The 24,233-nt window shown below is 39.7% G+C and overlaps 1 protein-coding gene across 3 annotated transcripts in view; it reads right to left on the bottom strand.

Moving 5' to 3' along the window:
• Positions 1 to 24,233, bottom strand: part of KL (klotho) — a 57,622-nt gene that overhangs the window by 8,909 nt on the left and 24,480 nt on the right. For 2 of the 3 annotated variants that reach the window (XM_027906733.1, XM_027906734.1), the window contains exons 2-5: positions 16,452 to 16,962; positions 11,411 to 11,679; positions 7,832 to 8,948; positions 395 to 4,087 (exon numbers count right to left, since the gene is read on the bottom strand). In XM_027906733.1, coding sequence (XP_027762534.1) covers positions 3,750 to 4,087; positions 7,832 to 8,948; positions 11,411 to 11,679; positions 16,452 to 16,962 — 2,235 coding nt within the window. In that variant the 3' untranslated portion in view covers positions 395 to 3,749. Of the gene's footprint in view, positions 1 to 394; positions 4,088 to 7,831; positions 8,949 to 11,410; positions 11,680 to 16,451; positions 16,963 to 24,233 lie in introns of those variants that run through there. The other variant, XM_027906735.1, reaches the window with a different exon arrangement.

The raw sequence follows: 24,233 nt of genomic DNA, 5'->3' as shown, positions 1-24,233 counted from the left end.
GCCGACAAAATCCCTCAAGCCTGTGAGTAACTCTAGCGGAATGGAAGAATTGTCAGAACTACTGCAGTGTTACTATGGAATAAGCTATTGCACCAAAATACTCTTATATTGGTACGGTTACTTTCACAGGTTTTCTAAATAGCAACAATGACTTAAGGAAAAAAAATAATTCAAATAACAAAAACCCCTCCAAACCCCTGGGTCTGTTGGAAAAACATCTGTTTAGCCACAGGCCCCAGCAATCTCCAACAAAAGTTACAGTTATTTATGTGGCACTGCAAAAACAAACAGCAACATGAACTCCTTGCAGAGTTATCATAATATCCTCTCCTGAGGTACTCCGTACTTCATGCTGCAGGCAAAGAAACTAGACAAATTAAACAGTATGATCATGTTACAATTTGTTACATTCAGTATCTTTATTTCACTTCTGAGATTGTTATAAAAACAATATAACATTCATCCTGTCATTTACAAAGACATCCTTCCCACAGTCACTCTGCACAATCTTTTTAAGAAATAAACCAGAAGCTTTGCACTCATGTCACAAAAATATTTTGAAAAAAGATACAATTTTGTATTTTACAACATGTTTAATCTGAAGCATGGAGTAAACTGGCAACAACATTTCATTCTAGAAGCACAGTTAAAAATAAAGCAAGTAGTCTACCTAAGAAACTGCACGTTAAACATGCACGGCCCTGTTGCTCTTCAGAAAATAAACCTCCACCGAGCTGTCTTTGCAGACTGACTGTGGAGCCCTCTCTGCTCAAAGTCCTTACTACTGTCAGCATTTCTGCTCTAGATGCACAGATGGGAATGGGAAGTGCCAGATCACTGCTCACACATGGGCACTGAAGTGCCCCACAGCCCACAGCTGGATTGCAGGAGGTGATTACCGCATCAGTTTGCACAAGCACACAGTGGTTCTCCTTGAAGGGGTACCCAGTCTTTGCCTATTCAGGGGCTTCTTTGTTCTTAGTGAGGGGTGAATTTTTTCGGGAAGATTTGACAAGAAACCTGCACTGGACCCTGATTACACAAAATGAAGCAGATTCCCAAGGCAAACCCATACCGTTACCTCCATCAGGCCAGGCTGTATTTTCCCTAGCCCATCATTATGCAATTCACTGGCTGAGAGCTGCACACCGCTGTGTGCAGGCAGCACCGCAGGCAGGATGCTTAGGAGAAGGCTTTGGCAACTGCTGTGCCCAGCTCAAGCCAGTCACTGCTCTGCAGCGATATTTAAAAACTGTTCTGAAGGCAATTGCGCCAAAGGCTGCGTTAGTTCCACGGGTCACGGCACCATGAGATGATATGATCATACAGCAACAAATCCCAATTTACCTAAAAATTAGATATCCAGCTGGTGCCATCTGCCTGTCGGTGGTTACATATCACCCAGCCTCTATGGGAAGAGCCTGCCGGGTCTCCTCCGTGCTGGGGCTGCTGTTTCACACACTGTGCTGTGGCTGGGCCATTCCACAGCACACGGCAGCAACTGGATGGATGGTAACTGCTGCTGAAGCAGCAGGACAGACCAGTGCACACTAGCATGACACCTGCACTCTTCCAGATTTACCTCGCCCAGGCCCCTTGAGCCCCCTCAAACTCATAGGAGGCATGTATGCCCGGCTTCTCAGAAAGATCAGGCCCAGACTCATCTTGTTTTACCATCAGTAAAATATGTAACATACATATTCACACACACGTAACACAAAAGTTGGGCAATACCTGGGTACAGCTTGTGTTAAAGGAATATCACATTTTGCTACATACTGCAAAGGCATCTGACTGCTGGCGTAATGTACTGCAAGGTGATTCATGGCCATGCCAGGGAGAAAGCCATTTGGTGTTTTATATATTTAGGGAGAGCTATTTCTTCTCCACAGTGCATCAGGCACCAACGAATAAATATAAAGCAGTTTGAAATGTTCTCTTCTTCAGCAAGTCCTATCAGTCTATAAATAATTTTTATACATTTTTTAATACTTCATCATTTACACTGAATTTTTCACCTTAATCTCAATACCAAAATATACATTAATGCAAAGAGATTTTAAGACTAGATCTAGAGGACAAATATAATAATCATTATAATAGGAAACTAATTCTTTTCTTTTTCTATACATTAGTAGAGAAAAAATATAATCTTAAATTACAAATTAATATTTCATATGTAAGTTTTAATTTACAGCATAGAATCATAGAGTTTTCAGATTAAAAGGAACACTGGGAGGTCATTTAGTCATCTTCTAGTAATCTAGTAGATAAACATCACATTTAATACAGCATAATCAGCTTTAGTAGATAAATAATTCTTAATTAACACAGAGCACATTTCCTTTAAAATATTCTTTCAAGTGAGTGACATCATTCACATAGCAATAAAAATACGATTATAGCTGAAGGCGATGCAGGCCTAGAGTTAAGAGAGCGGAGAAAAATGACCACACTGCTTTATACTGAGGACCCTCCTAATGTAGCAATTCACAAGGCAGGCAAAATAACATGGCACTTCTCCCATTCTCTCTCTATTTCCACTAATAAAAAACGACGCTAATATTTTGCTATTTTATCTTGCTATGAGAAAAACAAGAGGCCCTCAGACATTCACTAATACTTTGGGATAAAATGCTGCCAGGGCCAGTTGCTCAGAGGAGAACCTCCAGCCAACCTGTAAGAGGCTTGGACCAACAGCTCCACAGACTCAGACCCTGGCAAAAGCAGCAATAAAGTGCTGGACTATTACACCAAAATACTGGGATTTAAAGTCTCTGCGCTCAACACAAATGGCATGCAGAGCCCATCCTACTGAGTTACCACAAGTTTCCAGCAGGTAAGTAGCTGGGTAGCAGCAGAGTGGTAGCTGTGTGCAACTTGCTCTGAGGAGGTCTGCCATGTCGCTGGGTACAGAGCAACAGGGCAGAGGGTCAGGCATGCAGCTTTCTGCCAAATGAAAGACATCCCATTTCCTGCTCTTTGCTTTTTTTTTTTTTCTCCTGAGCAAATCAAAGAGAAGCCCTTCCCATCTCTTCTTGCCAGCAAGATTACATGACCTCTGCAATCCCCAGACATACCCCTGCTTCTTTTCTCCCTGAGAAAGACACAATTCCTTTAGCTGAAGTTCTCCAATGGCATCCTGAAGTCAGATGCAGTCTCAATAGTAGTTAACTGATTTACCCAGAGCTCCCAGCAGCATAGACTCAGTTCCCCCTGCTCCTCCCCTTGCATCTGCTTTCGGAAAGGAGGTCTTCTTTGTGCAATTCTCCCCCATCTTTCTTCTCAGTCACAATCCCTGCTCCAGTCAGGTTCTGGTTCTGATTAAGCATCATCAGCACTAAACCCTAATATGGAAAAGTAAGCCATTTTGTTTCACCCCTGTCTTCTCTTGGAGAATTTGATGTTCAGATTCTTCCGTCACTCCATGTTTTCAAAACATACTTAAACCTGTCCCACTCAGCAAGGCAAAACCAAGAAAGGGAAAACATCTGCTCAACAAATTGTTCCAGGGAAAGTTGTGATACTACTCCAACCACAGGAATTAAGGACTGGTCATAAACCAAATGTACTAAACCAGATAAAATTATTTCTGGAACCCATATGCTAGCAATCTCTTCTCAATGTCAATGTCCTGCAGTATCAGGCAATGTAAATGCTGAAGCAATCACAGCATTGTGCACTCATTTCAGATTTCCCAAGGGGATGCAAGAAAAAGGACAGTGAGTGATGTGTTCAAAGGGGCAGCTCTATTTATACCTTCTTTCTACCCTCTTGGAGTAGTAAGTAATGAAGAATATAGTAACAATAAAAGCAACAAATATGAAAGAGATAAAGGCTAATAATGACTTTCTGGTTCGGAAGAAGTGGCATTCAGGACATGAGACAACCTCTTCTGGACACAGCAACTCAGGAGTTTTAGGACCAGGAAAACCATTATTGTCAATTATTTCTCTGTAATGTCTCATAGAAGGCTTTGGTTCATATTGACTTGCAATGTAACTGTAGAGACCATATTTAGGAGCAGTCTTGTCATTAAAAGAATAGATAAAATATCCTTGCAGGTTAACGTTATCCAAGGTGTAAGCTGCAAAAGAAAACAAAGGGTTGAAGCAATGAATCAATGTCACTTTGGCATTCAAGAGCAGTACCATATGCCCATACATAAAGGAGGGGCAGGAGGATGTTAAACCCACATCTGCACTTCTCCTTCCCAAAACAAGGTAAGGTACATCTGTGAAGTGTTTCTCATAAAAAGTAAGAATCTGCCAGCCATTGCCAGACAGTGTGATCTGCAAGTATCCTGCAATTTATTTCCCTGTGCTTGGTAAACACAGCTGTGAGTGCCTGACTGTGTTTAATGATCAGCATGGAGCCTATCATGAAAAGATGGCTCCTTGTTATGCATAAAAAAAATACAGATTTGGAGTTTCCTGCACCTACACTTCTGCAGCCTGTGTCTCTGACTGCTCCTTCTCCCTTTGCAGGGCACCTCCTGATGGGGACAGTCAAGGAACTGAGGACATCAGGCTGCATTTCTCACTAGCAAAGGCACAATGACGCCAGAAAAGGTGTGCACCCATGCTGAGGTCATGTACTGAGATACCACCAGTGCAAGTGGAAAGGTTATCCAAATCACAGCCCTCTCTTGTTATTGACCAAAAGTTTCTGATCCAAGATGACCCGTATTAGTCTTTATTGAGAACACGTCCACAATCCATACTGCTAACTCAGCTACTGGAAGAGGTCCAGCATCTGGAGTGTTAACCTTGAGCCATCCATCCCGCTTGACAAAAATAATCAATCCAAGGTAGTAAACACAAACTGTAACACTTTATCTCTCAAATCACTGTTTTAACAAATTAAAGGAACGTCTTCTAGCAGATGAACATGGGACTGAAAGCTAACAATTGATGAGTTTTCATACAGTTCTGGAAATAATTTTCTGCAACCCCATGCAAGATATTTAGCATGTCTAATGTACTTTCACATCTAAGATGAAATAATATTTACCTGCCCTTTTACAGAGCTGCTACCCTGGATAATTAGTTTGTGTTTGCAGACCTGCAGGTGTATTTAATGGTGTTACATAAATGGTTACTGCTGGTTTTTGTTTTCAATTGGCAAAGATTAACTTAAACAGGGTACAAAGCACTTCAAAATACAGCCTCAGTCTAAAGGGTCCTGTACTGCACTCTGGAATCATTTATCTGCACAAACCTTTTGGCTCCCCTGGAACAATACAGGTGAGCAATATTACACACAGAAGTATTTCCACATGCAGTCCCTGAAACCAGCTGGAAAAAGAAAGTAGAATGGGGACTTAAAGAGAAAAGCATACATGTACCAAATCCCCTATTATTCTTCTACAGTGTGGCACTGAGGTAAGGACACAAGATTTGTAATCCACCTTAGTTACTGCAGAGGGTCTTGCAGAAAAAAAAAAAAATGCAAGTCTTGGAGAAACCTGAATCAGTCATGATGCCAAGGTTATACAATGACAAGATGGACAAAAGCACAATGCCAGAGCTGACAAACCAAACACTGTGGAGGAGTGTATGGTGTCTGAATTGGGTGAGTGATGGCTAGTTAGCAGGGATATATTTATCCATGACAAAGAAGGTAAAAAGATAGGAATATAGGCTCACATGATGCTCATGCAGAAAAACTTAGGAGCTATTTACAGTCTGGACAGAAGAGGGGAGAAAGAAGTGATTAGGGGATATTCTACCAGAACAGTACTAATGGCAAAGTTCTGTAAGAACTAGGGGTATGGGCAGGTGTTCTCTCTAATGGGAACTGGAAGAAAAGCCCATATCCATAGACACTATGAAAACAGAAGTTCCAAGAACTGGTATGGTCTAAAGTGGTAGGAAGGAGATAAGAAATACAGAAGAAACAGTTTGAAACCGTGAGCTCAAATATAGCCAAGCTATGTTTTTTAGCTATAGCTGTACAAAATATGTAGCCAGTGCTACAAAATCCTGGAGAATGAACTTTTGGGCACTTAATATTGATATTAAGTTCACTAATTTGTGAAAGAGATGGAAATTACAGAGGATGAAGTTAAAGCCAATACTTAATGAAGCGGACAGGATGACCTAGCAAATTACGGAACTGCCAGACATCCTTCACTACCTATCAAAAGAGTGGAACAGATTATATAAGGCTTGATAAATAAGAATTACAGGAGATGATACATGATTAATATCAATGAGCTTTACCTTATGAAAAATAACTCTTGTCAGACTAACTTGACATCTTTTTTTATGAGATGAGCAGATCAATAAAGTAATGATGTTTGAAGTCATATACTTAGAACTTCACAAGGCAACTGCCTTGGTATTATATGGCATTTAGATCAAGAAAACAGAATGTTTTGAGGTCAAGGGGAGCCCATAATAAACAGATTTCAACTGGTCTTAGAACTAATAAGTCAGTCTAGAAATGCAATTGGAGGTAAGTAAGTGCCACAGTAGGTGTATTTCTACCATGATCATGGAGATTGGCTCTTAGCACTAAGTTATTTAATGATCTTAAATATATCAGCAACCTGAAATAAATGTAAAACTATTTCTTACAAAGTTTGCAAATAACACAAAGATTAGAGACATAATTCAGCAAGTGTTGCAAGGTTTGCACAAGCAAGCAGCTGGCATGTGAGGATGTCAAGGAACAAGCAGACCTACTTTGGCAGAGGCAGTTCTGCTCGGTGGGAGTCGGGGCAGAAATCTGTCACCGAGTTTAAAATCTCAGTAAATCACCACAGAGTGTGCGTAACCAACCTGCTGTCATGGTCAAAAGGGTTAACGACCTGCTCGGATGTAGGAAAGGGGAGGGTAAGAGGTTACATTATACCTGCCTGAGATATAAGTGTGGCTGTGGCAGGAACAGGGTGTCCAGATCTGGGTTTACCCCTCTCATAAGGAATACTGGCACACAGGGAAAAGCTTAATAATTCACAAGTTTGAAATGATGTTTTACAGCAAGGGACACAAAGAGTTTTGTCTGTATTATCTATCAAAGAGATAAATGAGAGATAGCTTGTCTTCTGTTTGTGAATACCTACAAAAGTAAAATACGTGTGGAAATGCACAACAAACATTGCTTAAAGATGAAGCCAAAGAAATTAATACTAGAAGTGAGATTTATCTATATCTATAAACACATTGCAACAGCTTACAGTGAGGTGCAGAAGATTCTTCATCAGTAAAAATTATCTCATTTGGTCTTGCACTTTTCGGAAAAAACAGCATGTGTTGTATGACAGGATGACTCAAAATGTCTCTTTTTTGCCTTATAATTTACAAATCTTTGAGACAGAGAAAAAGACTGGTTTGTGTTCTGAATAGCAGGAAACAGTCCAGGAAATGGCATAATGAGGTAGACAGCTGAATTATTATGAAGATTACTGCTGCATAAGATCACCGTTGGATAAGATACAGAGACAGCTGAGGAACAGAACTCATACCCAGCCCTGAGGCACAGCAGTGGAGAGAAGCAACAAAGCAAAATAACAGTAGAAGTGCAATAAGATGAAATACTGACTAAATACATGTGGAGCTACTCACATAACATCTATTTTAATTTACCGAATCCATAAAAAAGATCTTCTGCTGCCTTATGCAGAACATGAGCAAGGTCAGTGTTCCTCATGTTTAGTAACACCAATCAATCATAAATCTAGTGGAAAACTATCGTTAGGCTGTAGTAACACTTTATTTATGAAGTATTCTACAGAAGACTTTTTAAGTTAAACATCCTCTATTACCACATGTATACTAATATAATAGTGGGATTTGTGACTTATAAACCATCTATGGTTCCTTACCTTTTAAAGCTTCATTGATGTAATTCTGTATGTAATACACTCGGAGCTTATCATGCACTATATTTTGGTCATCGTCAATTCCATTAGCCATAACATAAATTGGGATATCACCATACTTTGATTTAACCCACATGAGCAATTTACGCAGTCCCCAGGGCACTACTGCAGCTCTGCTGGGAGAGTGGAGCCATGTGATGTCATTGATCATTTGAACTTCAAGGTAGTGGTCGTATTTTACTGCATCTTCTTTCTCCGAGCCCACGAGGGTAGTAGTGTAGTGACTCAAGGCAAAGAAGTCAAATGAGCCCTGTATTAACTTCTTTTCATCTTCTGAGAAATAAGGCAAGTGGAAATTATACAGGTCAACACTGTTTATTCGGTGAAGCCATGCCCTCATTACCTCTGGGTAGTCGCCATTCCCAAAGATGGGCTCCGCAAGCCAGCCAATGTCAAACTCTAAAATTCTGTCAGCAACTTCTTGGTCATTCCTGGAAAAGGGACAAGCTGGTTCCACCCAGTCAGCTTGCAAAGCTATAGATATTTTACCCTTCTGAGATCTCCTGAATTCTTTGTCATAAAGATGCCATACTTGCGCATGGGCTTTCAACAGGTTGTGCCCTGCCGTGTATGTCAAGTTTTTCACAGACGGTTCATTCATGGTGATCCAAAATTTGACATGGTCTCCAAGACTTGTAAAGCAGAATCTGGCATACTCAACAAAAGCCTGAACAGTTTCTGTGTTTTCCCAAGCTCCATATTTGGCAAGGGAAACCGGAAGCTCTTGATTCTCAATCATAGGTTGCCATAAAGCAACAACAGGAGTTATGTTAACTCTGAGGAGTTCACTAGCAAAACACTGATAATAATGTACAAGTGTATGGTTGATTAGAGAAAGGTTACCTAAAGGAAGGATTAAAGACCATTTCAGTGAAAAATGGAAGTGTGTGACGTGCATTTCTTGCAGAAGAGAGATCTGGAGCCTGATAGCAGCAAAGTCAACACAGTGATGCCTGCGTTTCGAGGTGTAAACTCCATCCACTTTAATAAGCTTCTTCGTCTGGTGAACATCCCACACATAAACACTAGAGTCAAGAAACTGGGCGGGTGTCGTGTCTACCTAGGTAGAATAAGAAACATACCAGATTCAGGTTGTTTGAACTAGGTAGGTGAGAACATCATAGTCATCAGGCACCACAAGTAAAAGAAAACGGTGAGTCAAAACATTGTATTTAGAATCTCTGATACTGGCATATGAATGGGCTTATATGAATGAATAAATTTTATATTAGCATGTGAGGTCAGCAAATTACCAAATCTATATATCATTTTCACCCTACTTTTCAAACAAGCTTATGCTAATGGTCACCATGTTTATATCTTCTCCAAGTTGTTCCAGTTTGCATAAGAAACAAGTGATTGCTCAGGGATAAGGCACTAAGTCTGTGACAGATCTCCAGAGAAGCAGACCTTCAGTTAAGACCACAGTAATTTTTAAAATGTTTTTCTTTCAAGATTAGGAAGGGGCTGCAGAGAGACTGTCTGTTGTAAATTATCCAGTACATTTAGTTTCAAGAGAACTCCCTGAATGCAGTAAAAGAATGAATGCAACACCATTTCTCTGTTCTGTTCTTTTCCTGACTATGATGAAAGATGAGTAATGCTGTGCACTTGATTTTAGCACAAATTCAGTTGACAAGCAAAGCTTTTCCTCCTTGTTAAAAACATCCTTTTTTATTTAACTCATACTGAACTCATTTCCCAGTTATTTCAGCAGGCTGTTGGTGATTGAATCAATTTTGTTTTGGGCCTCTGAGAAAACCCATTCTATGTCACTCCAACAAAAAATGCATTTCCCATAAGGCTTTAGAGTTTCCAGTGTCAGAACTGCCTGTGTGATATATTAATACAGTAGAAGATGAACTTCTCAGGGTCACTCAGAATTATACTTTCACTTTTTAATGAACATCACCAACACAGTAAGGACTAGAAAACAAGAAGTTTAATTACCTAAAATAATATGCAGTGTAAAATCTGCTCAGTCATACTTCGGGTAACTCTTTCTAGAGCCAAACCACAGGACACTGGTACCACATGCCTTTATTTGTCCTTTTCTCCTTCTTTTCAATCTTTGGCGTGTTGTCCCCTCTGAGTTCAGATTTCCTTTTCCTGCCCTCTGTCTGAAAAGCAGGTGTCAGCCTACAACCAGTGTTCAACTTGTAGCTGAGGCTCTGCAAACTGTGTAAAGAAGCTGCTGAAAATCAGTTGCTATTTTCTCCAGAGAGGTCAGTACTGTGCTTATAGAAGAAAGTAATAAAAAACAGCATGTCTGAGGGAAATTGCTTTTCTGGAGAATTGTCCCTTGTAGATTACTAAAGCATGCATTGCCACTAATACTGTGGGAATGCTGTCAAAACAGTTTTTCCACTGTGATGCATCTACAAATCACACTACCTAAGCCTTACAGCACAAAATGTTTGAAGGGCCTTCTGAAATGAAAATATTCAGCTTTGAAGGTTTTAGGGATGGGAGGGATTTTTTAACTGTCATAGGCTGACTCCGCAACCTTATAGTCGCTATCGATTCCAAAAGCAGCAATTCCATTCCCAATTCTTAATCTATCTGAGAGCTAGGAGGATAACGACTTGAATTTTCTTGTAAATCAGTGCAACAGCTAAAGAAGTTGCAGCATTTTTCAAGATAAAAAAGCCAGATCTTATTACTTGAGTGAGAAAAAACAAATAAGCCCTCCACACTCTAGCCTTGAGAAAGATTCTATCTTTGTGGAAAATGTAAATTAAAAATTCTGTTCTTGGATCAAGCCTTTGAATTTACACCTCTTTACTGTGGTTAGAGAAGCTCTGCAAGCCAAAATAGCATCTGAGAATTACAGAGCCAAACAGTTAAAAAGATCATAACTAAGCTACAACTTTCATTCATGCTATAAAGTCTTAAAATTTGAAAGAGTCTCCCAAAGTATCAAATTATCTGAATTAAAGAGTAAGAGCTGTGAATTTGATCCATAATTTAGCTAGGTTCTATCCGGGGGCACTGCAGGCCTCCATCAGACACGGTACGACATCTAATGAAAAAGACGGAATACAGAAATTTCATCTAAATCTCGTTTACTTCCTCTTATACAAAATCACTCTAATGACAGTACCAGGATATATATGCACACGATGTAGAAACATGTCACTGGAATTTTAAGAGTTTTCAGAAAGTTTTCTAAAACGTATATACACTTCAGCAGATTTAAGCAACTTCCCTTTGAAAAGAACTGATTTTCTGTAACCGATTACGTATGTCCAGGGAAGATGAGCATCAGAACACTTTTCACTTCTGTATGTTTTTCTAAGGGGTTATTTATCGTATCTCAATCTGACTGGTTCTCTTTGGTCAAAAACAGAAAGTATGGTAAAGAGGGAAAGACACAGTGTTTGGCACAAAACCCTTGTACTTGTTTCCTTGCAGCACTGTGGTAACACACCCTGGCAAAGACACTCTATTCAGCAAATGTATCACTATGAACTTGTGCACTGATCTGGCTGGACAGCCTGTTGGCTTTACTATCAGACTCACCTGAATGTAGTTGTCAACAATTCCCCAAGCAAAGTCGCAGGGAAAAATACCTTCTATAGGCTGGTTTTCAGGCAAAGGTGGGAAGCCATTTTTTTCTATCAGCTTTTGATAGAATAAGACAGAAGATTTGGGCATCAACTTTTTGTCATGGCTTTGAAAATCAACATAAAACAATCCACGTCGAATGCTGTATCCCCTGTGCCACTCAAAGCCATCCAGGAGGGACCAGACTGTGTAGCCAAACACATTAACTCCATCGTACCGGATAGCTGAGGAAAGAACAAACCCAAATTTATCGTAGTGCTCGTTTTTCTTCTGCACATTACACTTTATCAGCAGTGTTTGCTGTACTCTTGTGTAAGAACAATGCAATAGGTCAGATAAGTATCCTGGGGCCTGCCTCAAAGCGTTTTCAGGGAAGATATTTCAACTGCACTCCCTTAAGGAGCAGCCAGGAAAAGTGTGCACCATGCAAGGCAGCAGAGGTACCTGGCTTGGCTTTAAATAAGCAAGATTTAGAAAAAGCAGCTGTGCCGCAGTGGTTTGAGCAGCGCTGCTAATTAGGTGAGCCAAACCTCAGCCTCGGAGCAGAGCAGGCCACACCTGAACCATCTGCAGCAACTGAGCTGGTGACTGCACTGCACTGCCCTCTGCTAAGCACACACTGCAGCTCACACCCAGGATGCCCTTAATGCAGCACTACCCTGCATGCAAACAAAAGTTATACCATTTTTTTTTTCTCCTCCCCCATCCTCCACTACAAATACATATTGAGAAAACCCTGACAGCACTCTTGGTGTGCTCATGAATTTTTAATACCACAGAATTTAAGTAGAAATGATAACGCAGGAAGACTCTGTTTATTTGATAATTCTGTCTTTTTACATCTTTTATGGAATAGCCTTTTCCAGTTTAAATATTTAAGGATTTCTTAAAATATGCATATGTTCTAGGTCAACTGTTTGACTTCTAAGAATTACCACACACTGAAGGTTAATATCAGGGTCTACTGGAATCTGTTAGTATTAACAGCACCATAGTTTTATTTTAAGATTCCAAATGATACTCACTTTTAGTTTTATTAAACACTGAGATTTAGCAAAATGTTCCTGGGCAAGGCTCAGCTCCAGGAAAGCACAAAAGAGTGTGCTTATTTTAATTACATAATTAGACCCACCCTAATTCAGCAATGCATTTAGGCACATTCTTAAATGTTCTTTTGAACTGGTGTTTGGCTCCGTAGGCAGTAAAGTTTATCTTTATTACTCACCGTCTTCTGTCAACCCAAACTGGATACTGATTGAACATAATATTTTCCAGTCTACTAACACTGAAAGCGTTATTTCAGGCAACCAGAATATCAAGATCCTAATTTCTTGGTTTTATCAATGTACCTCATTACAATCAGTTACGAAGGACCACATGGATTCTTGATTGTAACCCTGTTTGAATCAATTAAATGAACAATGCAGTTAAATAAGCAACAAATTTGGCCCAGTCTTCACCAAAGGTCATGAGAAAATGTCTAAGGAAATGGAATATTTCTCCTCCTAAAGGCATCATTCTTTTGTGTTTGGCAAATGTCAGTATTTTTCTAACCTCTGCATGCATCCATGATGACATCTGCCATACCAGCAGAGTAAAAGCCAATACAGGTTCACTGCGTTAACTGGTCTCAGTGAGAATTTCTTTGAACAGCATCTCACCCCTTCTGTAAGTCATCACACAGCACTCCCACACTTCCCGAGCACCTCGTAAAAACCCTCCTCAAATCCTTCTTTAAAAATGTATTTACTTTTAAATGTCACCTACTAAAGAAGTAACTGGAAAAATTTTTGGAAGTTCCTAGAAGTCTGGAAGTCTCAAACACAGCATCCCACATGGGCTGCATATTACTGGAAAACCACTATGAAAATTTATGCATCTTTTTTTCCCCTTTTTCTTCTTCTTTTGCTTGTCTCCCTTGTTTTCTTTATGTCTGTTGGTGTGTAAACCAGGCAGACTGAAACCTAAACCGTCCTTGCTTCTGAAAATTAGTGGCCTTGTCCATACTACCCACTGCAAGCGACTCCTGTCCTGAGCAATCCCGCACAGTATGCCTGAAGTGCGTACTGTACTGCCAGAGCCAGATTAAAAATTAAACAGCAGTTCAGCACATGCTCTGCTTAGCTCAGTAATATAGTAGTCCAAGGAAACATGGCAGACCCATAAGGATCAAATACAGACCTTTAAAACCCTCTGCTCAGCTGCTCTCCAACCTCAGTGTTTGAAGGCAAGATGTGTGAAGCCTTCAGCCTCTGCTTCCATGTGGAAGGTGCCCAGCGTCTTTGTTTTCCCTCTGGACATACCTGAGAAGAGCTTGGTTCTGCCCTGTCAGGGGCCTGGCTTCTCCTCTTCTCCTTAAAGCTCTTTGAATTCAGGCCTATTAACTCCCCAGACAAAGACCTAACCCCTCCACTAGTCAACATGGCCCAGAGGAGCTTGCATGCTCTCCCAGTAAACATGCTCTGCCTCACAAGACACAATTCATTTATTTGTTGCACCAGAGACAGAGCTGGGAAGTGAATATGACCCCAGAGTAAATGGTGAGATACTCACACATGTAAGAAGACATCTCCAAACAATTAGCAACTCTAATTAAAATTCAACTACTTTTATATTACAGCTCTGCTTACTCTAATCAACCTTAAATGGTGTCTGGAAGAAAAAAAAAAATCAAAAATAGTAAAAGTATTTAGGGCTGTGAATCTCAAAGAGAGATCCTTTCCCAGAATTAAAAAACAAAAGAAAAAAAAAGAGGGAAAAAACTCCCTAAAAACCCCCAAAACAAAACAAAAAACACACACACAAAAAAAAAACCACAAAACAAACAAACAAAACAAACAAAACAAACAAACAAAAAAACAACAAACAAAAAACCCACACCAAAAACATGTACAGAGCTCGTCTACAGCATGCAGTATCAGAATAGACAATTACATCAGCACTTCAGCTGAAATCAGGAGCACACTTTTTGAGCAAATCTCTCTCATCATGCTTTTGTTCACATTACAGAGTGGTTTCAGGATGCAAGATCGGGGGTCCTTTTCGGTGAAATTAATCCATAAATGGGCTTCAGGAGTATACACAGTGTGGACACCTGGCCCTCAGCACCAATTCTTTTTACTGTACAAGCTTGCTTCAACTGGGCTGCATTTACTTGTTAATGTAGATGCAGAAATAAGAAGTTTGTCAGAATGAGTGTATGCACACAATAAGGCAAAGATACCATCCAGATCTAGCAAGCAGCAAATCCACTTTTATTCAGCCCCGTGTCTAAATTAATTATCCTTGCTTCTCAGTGCTATATCTCCAAAGTCATTTCACTGTCCTTTGACTGCTGAGATTTACCATGAATCTCATGGTAAATAGTTCAAGAATCTACATATTGCAGTGCTTTATTGCACTGGATAGTCCTGCATCTTTCAGAGAGAAAACATGTGCCTTTGTCTTTGTTCTCTAATGCTGTACAACATGGATGATGTGTTTTGTGGATCGTTCTCAGACAAATTCCCCCAGGTATTGCATAGAGAACTTTGGTATTTACATTGCATTTTGCAGATTCTAACAGCAGAAGATTTGGGTGCAATAATTTTCATTTTAATGACAACAAAGTCCCTTCTGTAGATCCACACTGTCTCTGCTTTCTTTTTTCTTCTTTTTTCTCTACAAAAGGTTTAGTCAAGTGCTAGTATTCTTAAGTTAATATGACAAGTCTGTCATACTGTTGTTGCTGTTATTATTATTTATTGAGTGACACATTAAAAGGAAAGACACTTTGTAAATTGAGATTGCTTCCAGCCAGCTGTGCTTAAAAGGCAGATCCATGTATGTATTTCCAGCAATTTGAAAACTAAGCAGAAATAGGGGCAACTGGAATATGACCCCTTCATGAAGATTAACTCCTCATCTGACTTCATGCAAACTAGTGATACTGTATTTGCAACAGTTAGTTACTGTTTTGCTTCCATTCTTCTATTTTGGATGCACTGACTCAGGTACTTTTTCACCTTTTAATTTATTTGCAATAATTAGGTTTCTGGGATAGCAGATGAAACCAACTGGGGAGTCCTCTGCATCTTCATGAGTGCTGAGAATAAAATAAAAGCTATTTTTACTCACCCACTGTACGAAAATTATAATGTAACACAATAGCTATCTCATCTGAAGTAATAGCTACAATAGTACTCTTTTAAAAACAAGAATAGCAAGCTGTAGATGAGTAAATCAGTTATTAAATAGTAAATTAAAAAAGGAAAATACAATGAAAGTGAAAATGGGCACCCCAACAGCTTATTGGTAACTACTAGGATTGAAAAAAATCTGTTTTCCACAAGGAAATGGGAAGTTAGAAAATAACCCTCATATAAGGTGGTGTATTGCTCTTACTGTTTGGAAAAATAAAAAGCTAACACATGAAGTTATTTAGATTATATAACCTCAACCATTCTGCTTTCTTTAAACTGACATAAATTCAGATTACTGTGATTAATGCCCACAGCTGCACTAATGTAAAATTTGTGTCAGGGCAAGGTGCAGAATGAAAAGGTTCTGATTTTTCATTTTAAAATTAATAGTTTCCATCTTCGTGTTGTGGGTTTTTTTCCCCAGAGGAACTCCTATTGCATAGTATTTACCTCCTCACATATATATTCTCATGTTTTGTACATATGCATTCAGTTAAGGAAAACAACTATTAATAAATAACACAGTAAACTCTCCTAAGTCCACTGAGAATACAGTTCAGACATTTTGCACTTTCTCCCACCAAAGAGGGTAGAAATTTTCCTGCTGACTTCAAAGACAGCAGCATCAAGCTCACCAAATGCTATCTTCAAGAAAAGAACAAACCCAGGAAAGGGATTTGAAGTCTCATTTCAAAAGTACCAAGATGAATGTTGGAGACTAAAATCAGTTTCCAGACTGGTGCTTTAACACATCTCCATAGGCTATACTGCCTCATGATTTTTTCAAGCACACATTAGTACAAACTCAGGCCTACCTTTTAAAGTTTCCATAATGAACTTTTTAAGATAGTAAATATATTTGGCATCATCTCTCTTGGTAGTACCAGAAACAAACCAGCTGTTCTCCACAATGAATATTTGGGGGTTGTTATATTCACTGTTTATCCAGTAAAGGAGTTGCCTCAGGCTGATTGATTCCAACTGCTGGAATTTCATGTGGGAGTCCAAAAGCTGGAAACTCAGGGTAGCTCCAAAAGAAAGAGCAAAAAAGTCTGCTGTTCCCTTGATATACTTCTTCTCAACTTCACTGAATTCAGGCAACAGAGATGAAAGGTTGTTCTTCATACTCTCTGGATAGTCACCATCAATAAATATGGGCTTAGCAAACCAGCCAAGCACAAAATCAAGGGATTTTTGACATTCTTTTATGTTTTTTTCAGTCATACGTTGAGGTTTTATCCAGTGAGAGCTAAGGGCAATGGACAATTTTCCTCTTTGAGTTGGACGAAAATGGTCATTGTAGAGATGCCAGACTTTAGCATGGGCCTGTTGAAAAGACAGACTGTAATTAAAGGACCCAAAAATCCATTTTAAGTAACACAATTAGTCTCAAGTACAGACGTCCAGCGTAATCAAATAAACACATCACTTAAGGGCTTAGTCCTATTCTTTCATTAGTAATTTACAACACCTAAATTAACTTTCCCTAAATATCATATATCAACTAGAAATTGCTAGTTGGTTGAGGAAAGGTGCATCTCAGTTTTCCAAGAGATACTATTCCAGGTAGCGAACACACTTTTAGCAAGGCACCTTGATTAACTTTTATTATTGAGTTCAGACATAATTCCAATATTTCCAAAAATGAAAACGCATTTAACCAAACATGTTTCAAAGCATGTTTTCATAACAGGAATATCACTTTATCTGTAGATTCACCGATATATACAGAAGGAAAGTCTGTTCTTAAGAATAGATCTCTGAAACAATACAAATCAAAGAAACACCTTTGAACTTATTCCTCTTTGAGTCAGAACACACAGTACAGGAATATATAACTACCAATCTAGATTTTTAAAAGTCTGGTGAAAAGTAATTTGCCACAGGCCCTGAAAAATTATTCCAATAATTCAACTTTGTGTATTAAAATTTGCTATTTACCCCTAGCATCAGATTTTAAGCACTTGTCTTGGTATAATTTTATCTTTTACTGTGAGGACATATTTTCTACCAAATTTCTTTCCTGTGATCTTACATAGTCGATTGAAACAGTCTCTTGATGTTCCCTTTGAAAGCTAAATAGATTAAGTTCCTGAAGCCTTGCATTACCTTCAGGCATAACCTTCAAGCTCTTTAACCACTCTCACTGCTCTTCTCTGATTCTCTTCCAATTTGTCATCATCTGTTTTAAACTGCAGCAGCAGAATTGGACATAAAATGCCAGTAGTCGTCTTGCCAGCAGTAAAACCAGAGACAATTTAATACACTATTTCTGCTTATATGGCCGTAGAATTACGCTGTGAGCATATGCTCATCTTAACTACCATATCTCCAGAGCCCTTCCTCACCTAAAACTTATCTTTTCTTTGAACCTATCTTATCAAAGAGTTTTTACTGCTCTGTGAATCAATATCGCATCTTTTGTCATTTACACATTTGTAGAAATTCTCATGGTTTTTTCTGGTTCATTAATAAAAAGGTAAAAATATGAGATTTGACAACATGAAACTGGGAGGTGTGGCCAATGCCCCAGATTTCTGTGCAGCCCTCCAGAAGGACCTCAGAGATGGCAGAGAGGAACTGTCTGAAGTTCAACAAAGGCAAATGCAGGGTCCTGCACCCAGGGAAGGACAACCTCCTGTACCAGTGCAGGCTGGGAATTGACCTGCTGAGAAGGACCTGGTGGTCCTGGTGGACAACAAGCTGTCCATGAGCCAGCAGTATTTTCCTGTGGCCAAGAAAGCCAACAGGTGCATTAGGAAGAGCATTTCCAGTAGGTCAAGGGAAGGGATCCTGACCCTCTACTCAGCCCTAGCAAGGCCACATCTGGAGTGCTGTGTCCGGTTCTGGACCCCTCAGTACAAGATAGACATGCAGCTCCCAGAGCAAGTTCAGCAGAAGGCAACAAATGATTAGGGGCTGGAGCACCTCTCTTATAAGGAAAGGTTGAGGGAGCTGGGCCTGTTCAGCCTCAAGACTGAGAGAGCACATCATCAATGTCTACAAGTATCTGGAGGCAGGGTGTCAAGGGGATGGGGCCAGGCTCTCCTCAGTGGTGCCATGCAATAGGACAAGAGGCAACGGGCAGAAACTGATGCACAGGAAGTTCCATCTCAACATGAGGAAGAACTTCTTTACTGTGTGGTTGACAGAACACTGGAACAGAGCCCAGAGAGGTTGTGGAGCCTCCCTCCCAGGAGATATTCAAGAACTATCTAGACGCAATCCTGTGCCATGTGCTCTAGGACGACCCTGCTTGGGCAGGGAGGTTGGACCAGATAAACCACTGTAATCGCTTCCATCCTTACCCATTCTGTGATCCTGTGAGTCTGAGATGTGCTCATTAGAATAAAGCATACCTATTTACAATTTACATTTGCATTTTGAGATTCATCATTTAGTATTTGTTCATATGTGCTGTGATGACATGAATCTCCATTCTTACCATACAGTCATAGATCCAGTGAATATATATGACAGATTATTAATCAAAATTTCACATGCACTTTTAGCCCCCCTGAAATATAAACTATATACAAAGCCTTATAATTTTACTCCATGCAGTTTGCATGTTTGAAAATTTTATCATTAATTTATAGATAGTTGCTGTTCACAGTTTGTTTTTTATATACTTACCATTTATGCTTTGAACTATAATCCCCTCCAGTTGCCAACATTACTAGGAATATAATTTTTGACATAGGGATTGTTAATTACCCAGGAAAATAGCAAATTCTATTATTTTACTTTTCTTTCAGAATTTTAATTATCACAGCTGGGAGAAAAACAATGGGAAGTAAAGGACAACTAAAGGTAAGATCGATAATCAAGCCTCAGTTCAGTAACCCCCAAACTGAAAGCTGCTGCGTTTGAGCATATAAAACATCTGTGCAGATCTGACACCAGCTCTACAGGAGACTACACCCATGCCCTTTTAGACTGGTCACCAAAACCCAAAGAGAACAATCTTGGAAACTGTGAATCACAGTACACACCTATGTGCATGTATTCGATCTCTCAGTCACTCTCATTTATAATACATCAATAGCTCCAACAAACATGATGCAGCACAACCATCTGTCTGTACTAATACAACGGATTTTGATGCTAGCAAGAAACTGTAGTAACTACTTCAAAGTCTCATTGCAAAAATGGGAGCTGACCGAAATACAGACTTCATTTTACTCCACAGAAAAGCTCCATTGCACTGATGAAGGAACAAAAGACATTACACATCAGGACCAACACCCAACACTTTAAATACGAATTTTAAAATGCCATTGGGAACAAATTTATCACCACTTGCAACTCAAATTTGCACTCCCAAATTTTCCCTCATAAAGGGGCCATATATTCTTCTGTTGGACATGACTCATGTCTCAATTTCCTGTCTCAAATGCTAAGATACCAGCATGCACACTCTCAAACACACAATTTCACCTCTGTCATCCGCACTATCACCCACCCATAAAACACCTCAAGAACTGTGGAGGACTTGCCCCATAACTCTTGGCCCTCCCTGTTTCAGAGATCTTCCAGAATTTAGTAGCTTTGGATCTACCATGAAGAAAGGAGGAAGGGAATTCTGCCAGTTATCCCTCTACATGCATAAGGAGGGGTTATTTAATCCCTCATTGCAACAAGAAAGGATGAAGTGTGGCAATGTGAGATCATCTCACTCAACTCTACTTTCTAAGCAAGTCACTTAGTCTGCCTCTACAGAAAATGAGGTGAATTCTGTTTAAGATATGCAGGTGAATCACTCTTTGGGAGTCCCTCTCTCTCTACTGATAACAGACAAAACCTGTTACTCAGTTTAAACAAGACATGTTCTATACGTAGATGAAAGCAGACAAGAAGAAGCCCACTTAAATGTCTGCTCTCTGGAGTGTGTATGAAGTGGAATTGTGTTATTTCCATTAAAAAAAATGCTAAACCTAGAAAACAGTGCATCAAAGACCCCAGGCTCTGTGGATGTAGATTAAAGAAGCAGTCAAAACTGCATAAGAATAAAGCTAGAAGAGCCAGTGACAAAGCAGAGAGTCTCTATGGAAATCTGGAACAGAATTCATTTGCCTAAAACTAGGTGTCTAATGCAGTTTTAGAGACTTCAGAGCATTCCAACCTGAATTCCAGACAGTTTCAGAATGCTGCAAGTCTCCCAATAAATCCCAAATCACATCTCTTAGCTCCAAAGAGACACCTGGAATGCTAAAGAACATGCCAGTGATAATTTTCACCTACATTCATCTTCAGGCAAATGAATCCTATTCCTAGGGTGGGACTCCTTCTGAGTCAAAGACACCTTATATTCCACTGTCCACACGTGAGCTAGATGCCCAAGCTCCCACTATAGGTAACAGAGATCTCTGGCTCCCCAGCTGCCTTAACACAGGCAACTAGTTGTCACTCCAGAAAGATACATGCCCAGGTCATATCTGCCATTTCCATGCAGATGTGACCTGAACAGCCTGGCAAGTCTCACATGGCACTACTTATCCTGAGCTAATGGATTCCCAAGTGCAATCTACCAGCAGTCACAGTGTCGCACCCAGCAGGACCACTACCTAGGTTCCCATAACTGTATGGATTAGTGGCAGGATTTCATGTACCTGAATGTGACTGGCAGACATGACTCAGGACCCAATGTGAGACCTTGGTCTTCTGAAGCAGCAACTGGAGGCCGGGGTAGCTCAAGTGACACTGTACCTCGGCTGGGACAACTGAAACCTTCTAGATATCTATTACCTATAACTGGAATTATGTGCAGAGAAAACAAGTAGGAAACAACATACTATCAGTTCCTTTATATTTATCTGAAATCTCATTTCCAGATCGCAGTGACTGACTTTTAATTCACATCAAACTAGGCTTAAGATCATGGCAACCACACTTCAGTACTTCTACTGACATACAGCATGGTGACCCCAGTCTCTGTTTTTGCAAGATGCTGAGGGGTACTTTGCTCCTTGTTAGCTCAGACAAGTGTGCAGTGCTCATAAATCCCCTCACCTGGCTGAAAAACCTTACTAAAAAAGGTTGGTGACAAACTGTCTCTAAGAAGGTTTGTGTAGTGTTATGAGCAGAACTGCTAAAACTCATGTGCTGGTCTCCAGGCTGTTGCATTTGGGTAACTTGTTATTTTTACTTGGATTCAGAGAGCAGCACATGCAGTTAGATACCAAACACTTGACTGACATCTTTTTGGGGGGTAATACCTGCATTCTTGAGCTTGTTGAGGCTTGAGCTAAGCTGGCATTGGGAAGCTGTGGATTAGGATGAGTGCTCTCTGTGCTTACTAGAACAGGAACAGACTTAATCAGTAACAGACCACCAGGAAAGCTTTTAAACAGCATCCATTTTACTCCTAAAGTGCTTTCATCACTAAGAAAATCATAAAACTCTATATCACCATATCACCATGAAAATGAAAGATATAGCTTGTTCTTAGCTAAGCCCATTTCTATGTTTGTACTTCACTCATATTTCAGACTCAGACAGAGTCCTGTTTTCAAGTGGATATGTTCTTCTGCCCCTGTCTTTCCCACCCAATATACCTATTTGGACCACATTCTATCTATAATCAACTATGAAACTCTGACATTGGTCATGTTTGATGAGCCTTAAAGAGTCCTCTGTATGAGTCCAAGTCAGAAATACCAAAACCAAGCCTTCATGAAGTGTCAAACACATTTCCAAAGCAGAAAAAAAAAACCTGTAACATCATAGCGTGGAGTAGTCCTACCAAGTTCCTGCAGTGATAGCAGAAGTAATTTAATACAGGCAAACAAGCTTCGCAATCTGACAAAGTTCTACTCTCTTACAGGATACTTCAACACAGTCCAAGAATCATTAGGTGAAGTCAATTTAGTGATACATAGACATTTGTTTGCCTGATTACTCCTCTAAATTCCTGCTCATGATCATTAAGACCTTCCTGAGGTTCATTCTGCAAGTTCTCAGTACTTACATCTATCATGATGCATAACCTTCACAAGAGCAAATCAAGAATTATAATTGGGAGCATCACGATTTCATAATTTGTGTTCATTCCTCCAGAACTAGTTGTCTCAATTTTAAGTTGTATCTTCTGAACCAGTAATAATACCATTCATTTCACACATAAAATGCACAAAAACACTGCTCTCCACACTCAGATGAATTATCCTGTATTAACTCTCTATTTGCATGTTAACAATATTTAACAGAACAATGTTACTGTAACTAGCACTGCTGAGGTGACACCTCAAATCCTGTGTTCAGGATAACACAAGGACACTGAGATGCTGGAGCATGTCTAGAGAATGACAACACAGCCAGGGAAGGGTCTGGAGCACAAGTCCTGTGAGGAGCGGCTGAGGGATGTGGTGTTGTCTAGCCTGGAGAAGACTCAGGGGTGACCTTATTGCTCTCTACAACTACCTGAAAGGAGGCTGCAATGAGGTGGAGGTCAGTCTCTTCTTCCAGGTAAGAAGTGACAGAGGAAAGGACCTCAAGTTGCACCAGGGTAGGTTTAGGTTGGATATCTGGAAATCTTTTTTCACTGAAAGAGTTGTCAAGCACTGGAACAGGCTGCCCAGGCACGTGGTGGAGTTGCCATCCCTGAAGGTATTTTTAAAAGACATGTAGGTATTGGATTGAGTGGCATGGTTCAGTGGTGGACTTGGCAGTGGTGGGTTAATGACTGGACTTGATTTTTTCCAAGTTAAATGATTCTATAATTCTATGATTTATCAATACAAAGAGAAGAGTTAATTGGAAAAGGTGGACAAAGGATTTTTGATTACAAAGAATTGGGCTGATGTACTTCCAAGAAAAACATCATTATCCAGTTCTACATCAAAAGCCCTTCTGAAACGGATATAATTATTTGAGTGACATGGGGAAGTCTAGTGTGGGATTAGTCACAATGTGTCTTGTACCAGCAAGGGGAAAACACAATTTTTTTTTCCCAATATCATCAAAAGCAAGTATTTTAATCAAAAATTACAACAAAGGATGTCACATTTCATGTAAGTTTCACTGTCAGATCATAAGTCAAGCAGGCTTTACCCACACAGTCTTTGGGCAAACACTGTCTTTCACAATCAGATTATATTCTTAATACTGAGTAACAGATACTTGCTTAAGGTTTTTCAGATATTTCAAAACTAGTAAGATAAGATCTTCACATATAAAGCAGAGGACTTTTCTATATGTTAGTTATGTAGCAACTTATTTTTCCCCAATAATTGCTTCCCAAATAAGTATTTTTCTAGTTTTCTTTTTGAAGTCTGTTAGCGAACATTATCACAGATGATCAGTTCAATTAACTTGGTATTTTTTGACCAATCTCAACAACCTGGGAACAGAATTTGTCTTGTGAATGATACATAGAATGCTGAGTGAACATTTTTCAATCTATAACCAGACAACATCAAATTTGCCAGAATTACAGCTCTAAGTATTGATCACACACCTGAACTACCACTGTTTTGTGCCAGTTCCTTTCTCAATACAATTTAGTCACTGTTTTTCACACTGTGGTGGTCATTGTAAATGTTCTGATGCCTCATGAACATGAACGAATTTATTCCTGCCACATATAAGGCAAAAAG

Source organism: Empidonax traillii, unplaced genomic scaffold (genome assembly GCF_003031625.1).
Source record: "Empidonax traillii isolate 1590-97213 ecotype Southwest subspecies unplaced genomic scaffold, ASM303162v1 scaffold1347:size381947, whole genome shotgun sequence".
In the NCBI taxonomy this organism is placed as follows: Eukaryota; Metazoa; Chordata; class Aves; order Passeriformes; family Tyrannidae; genus Empidonax; species Empidonax traillii.
The sequence above is the reverse complement of the archived record's forward strand: the minus strand, read 5'-3'. Positions and strand labels throughout refer to the sequence as shown.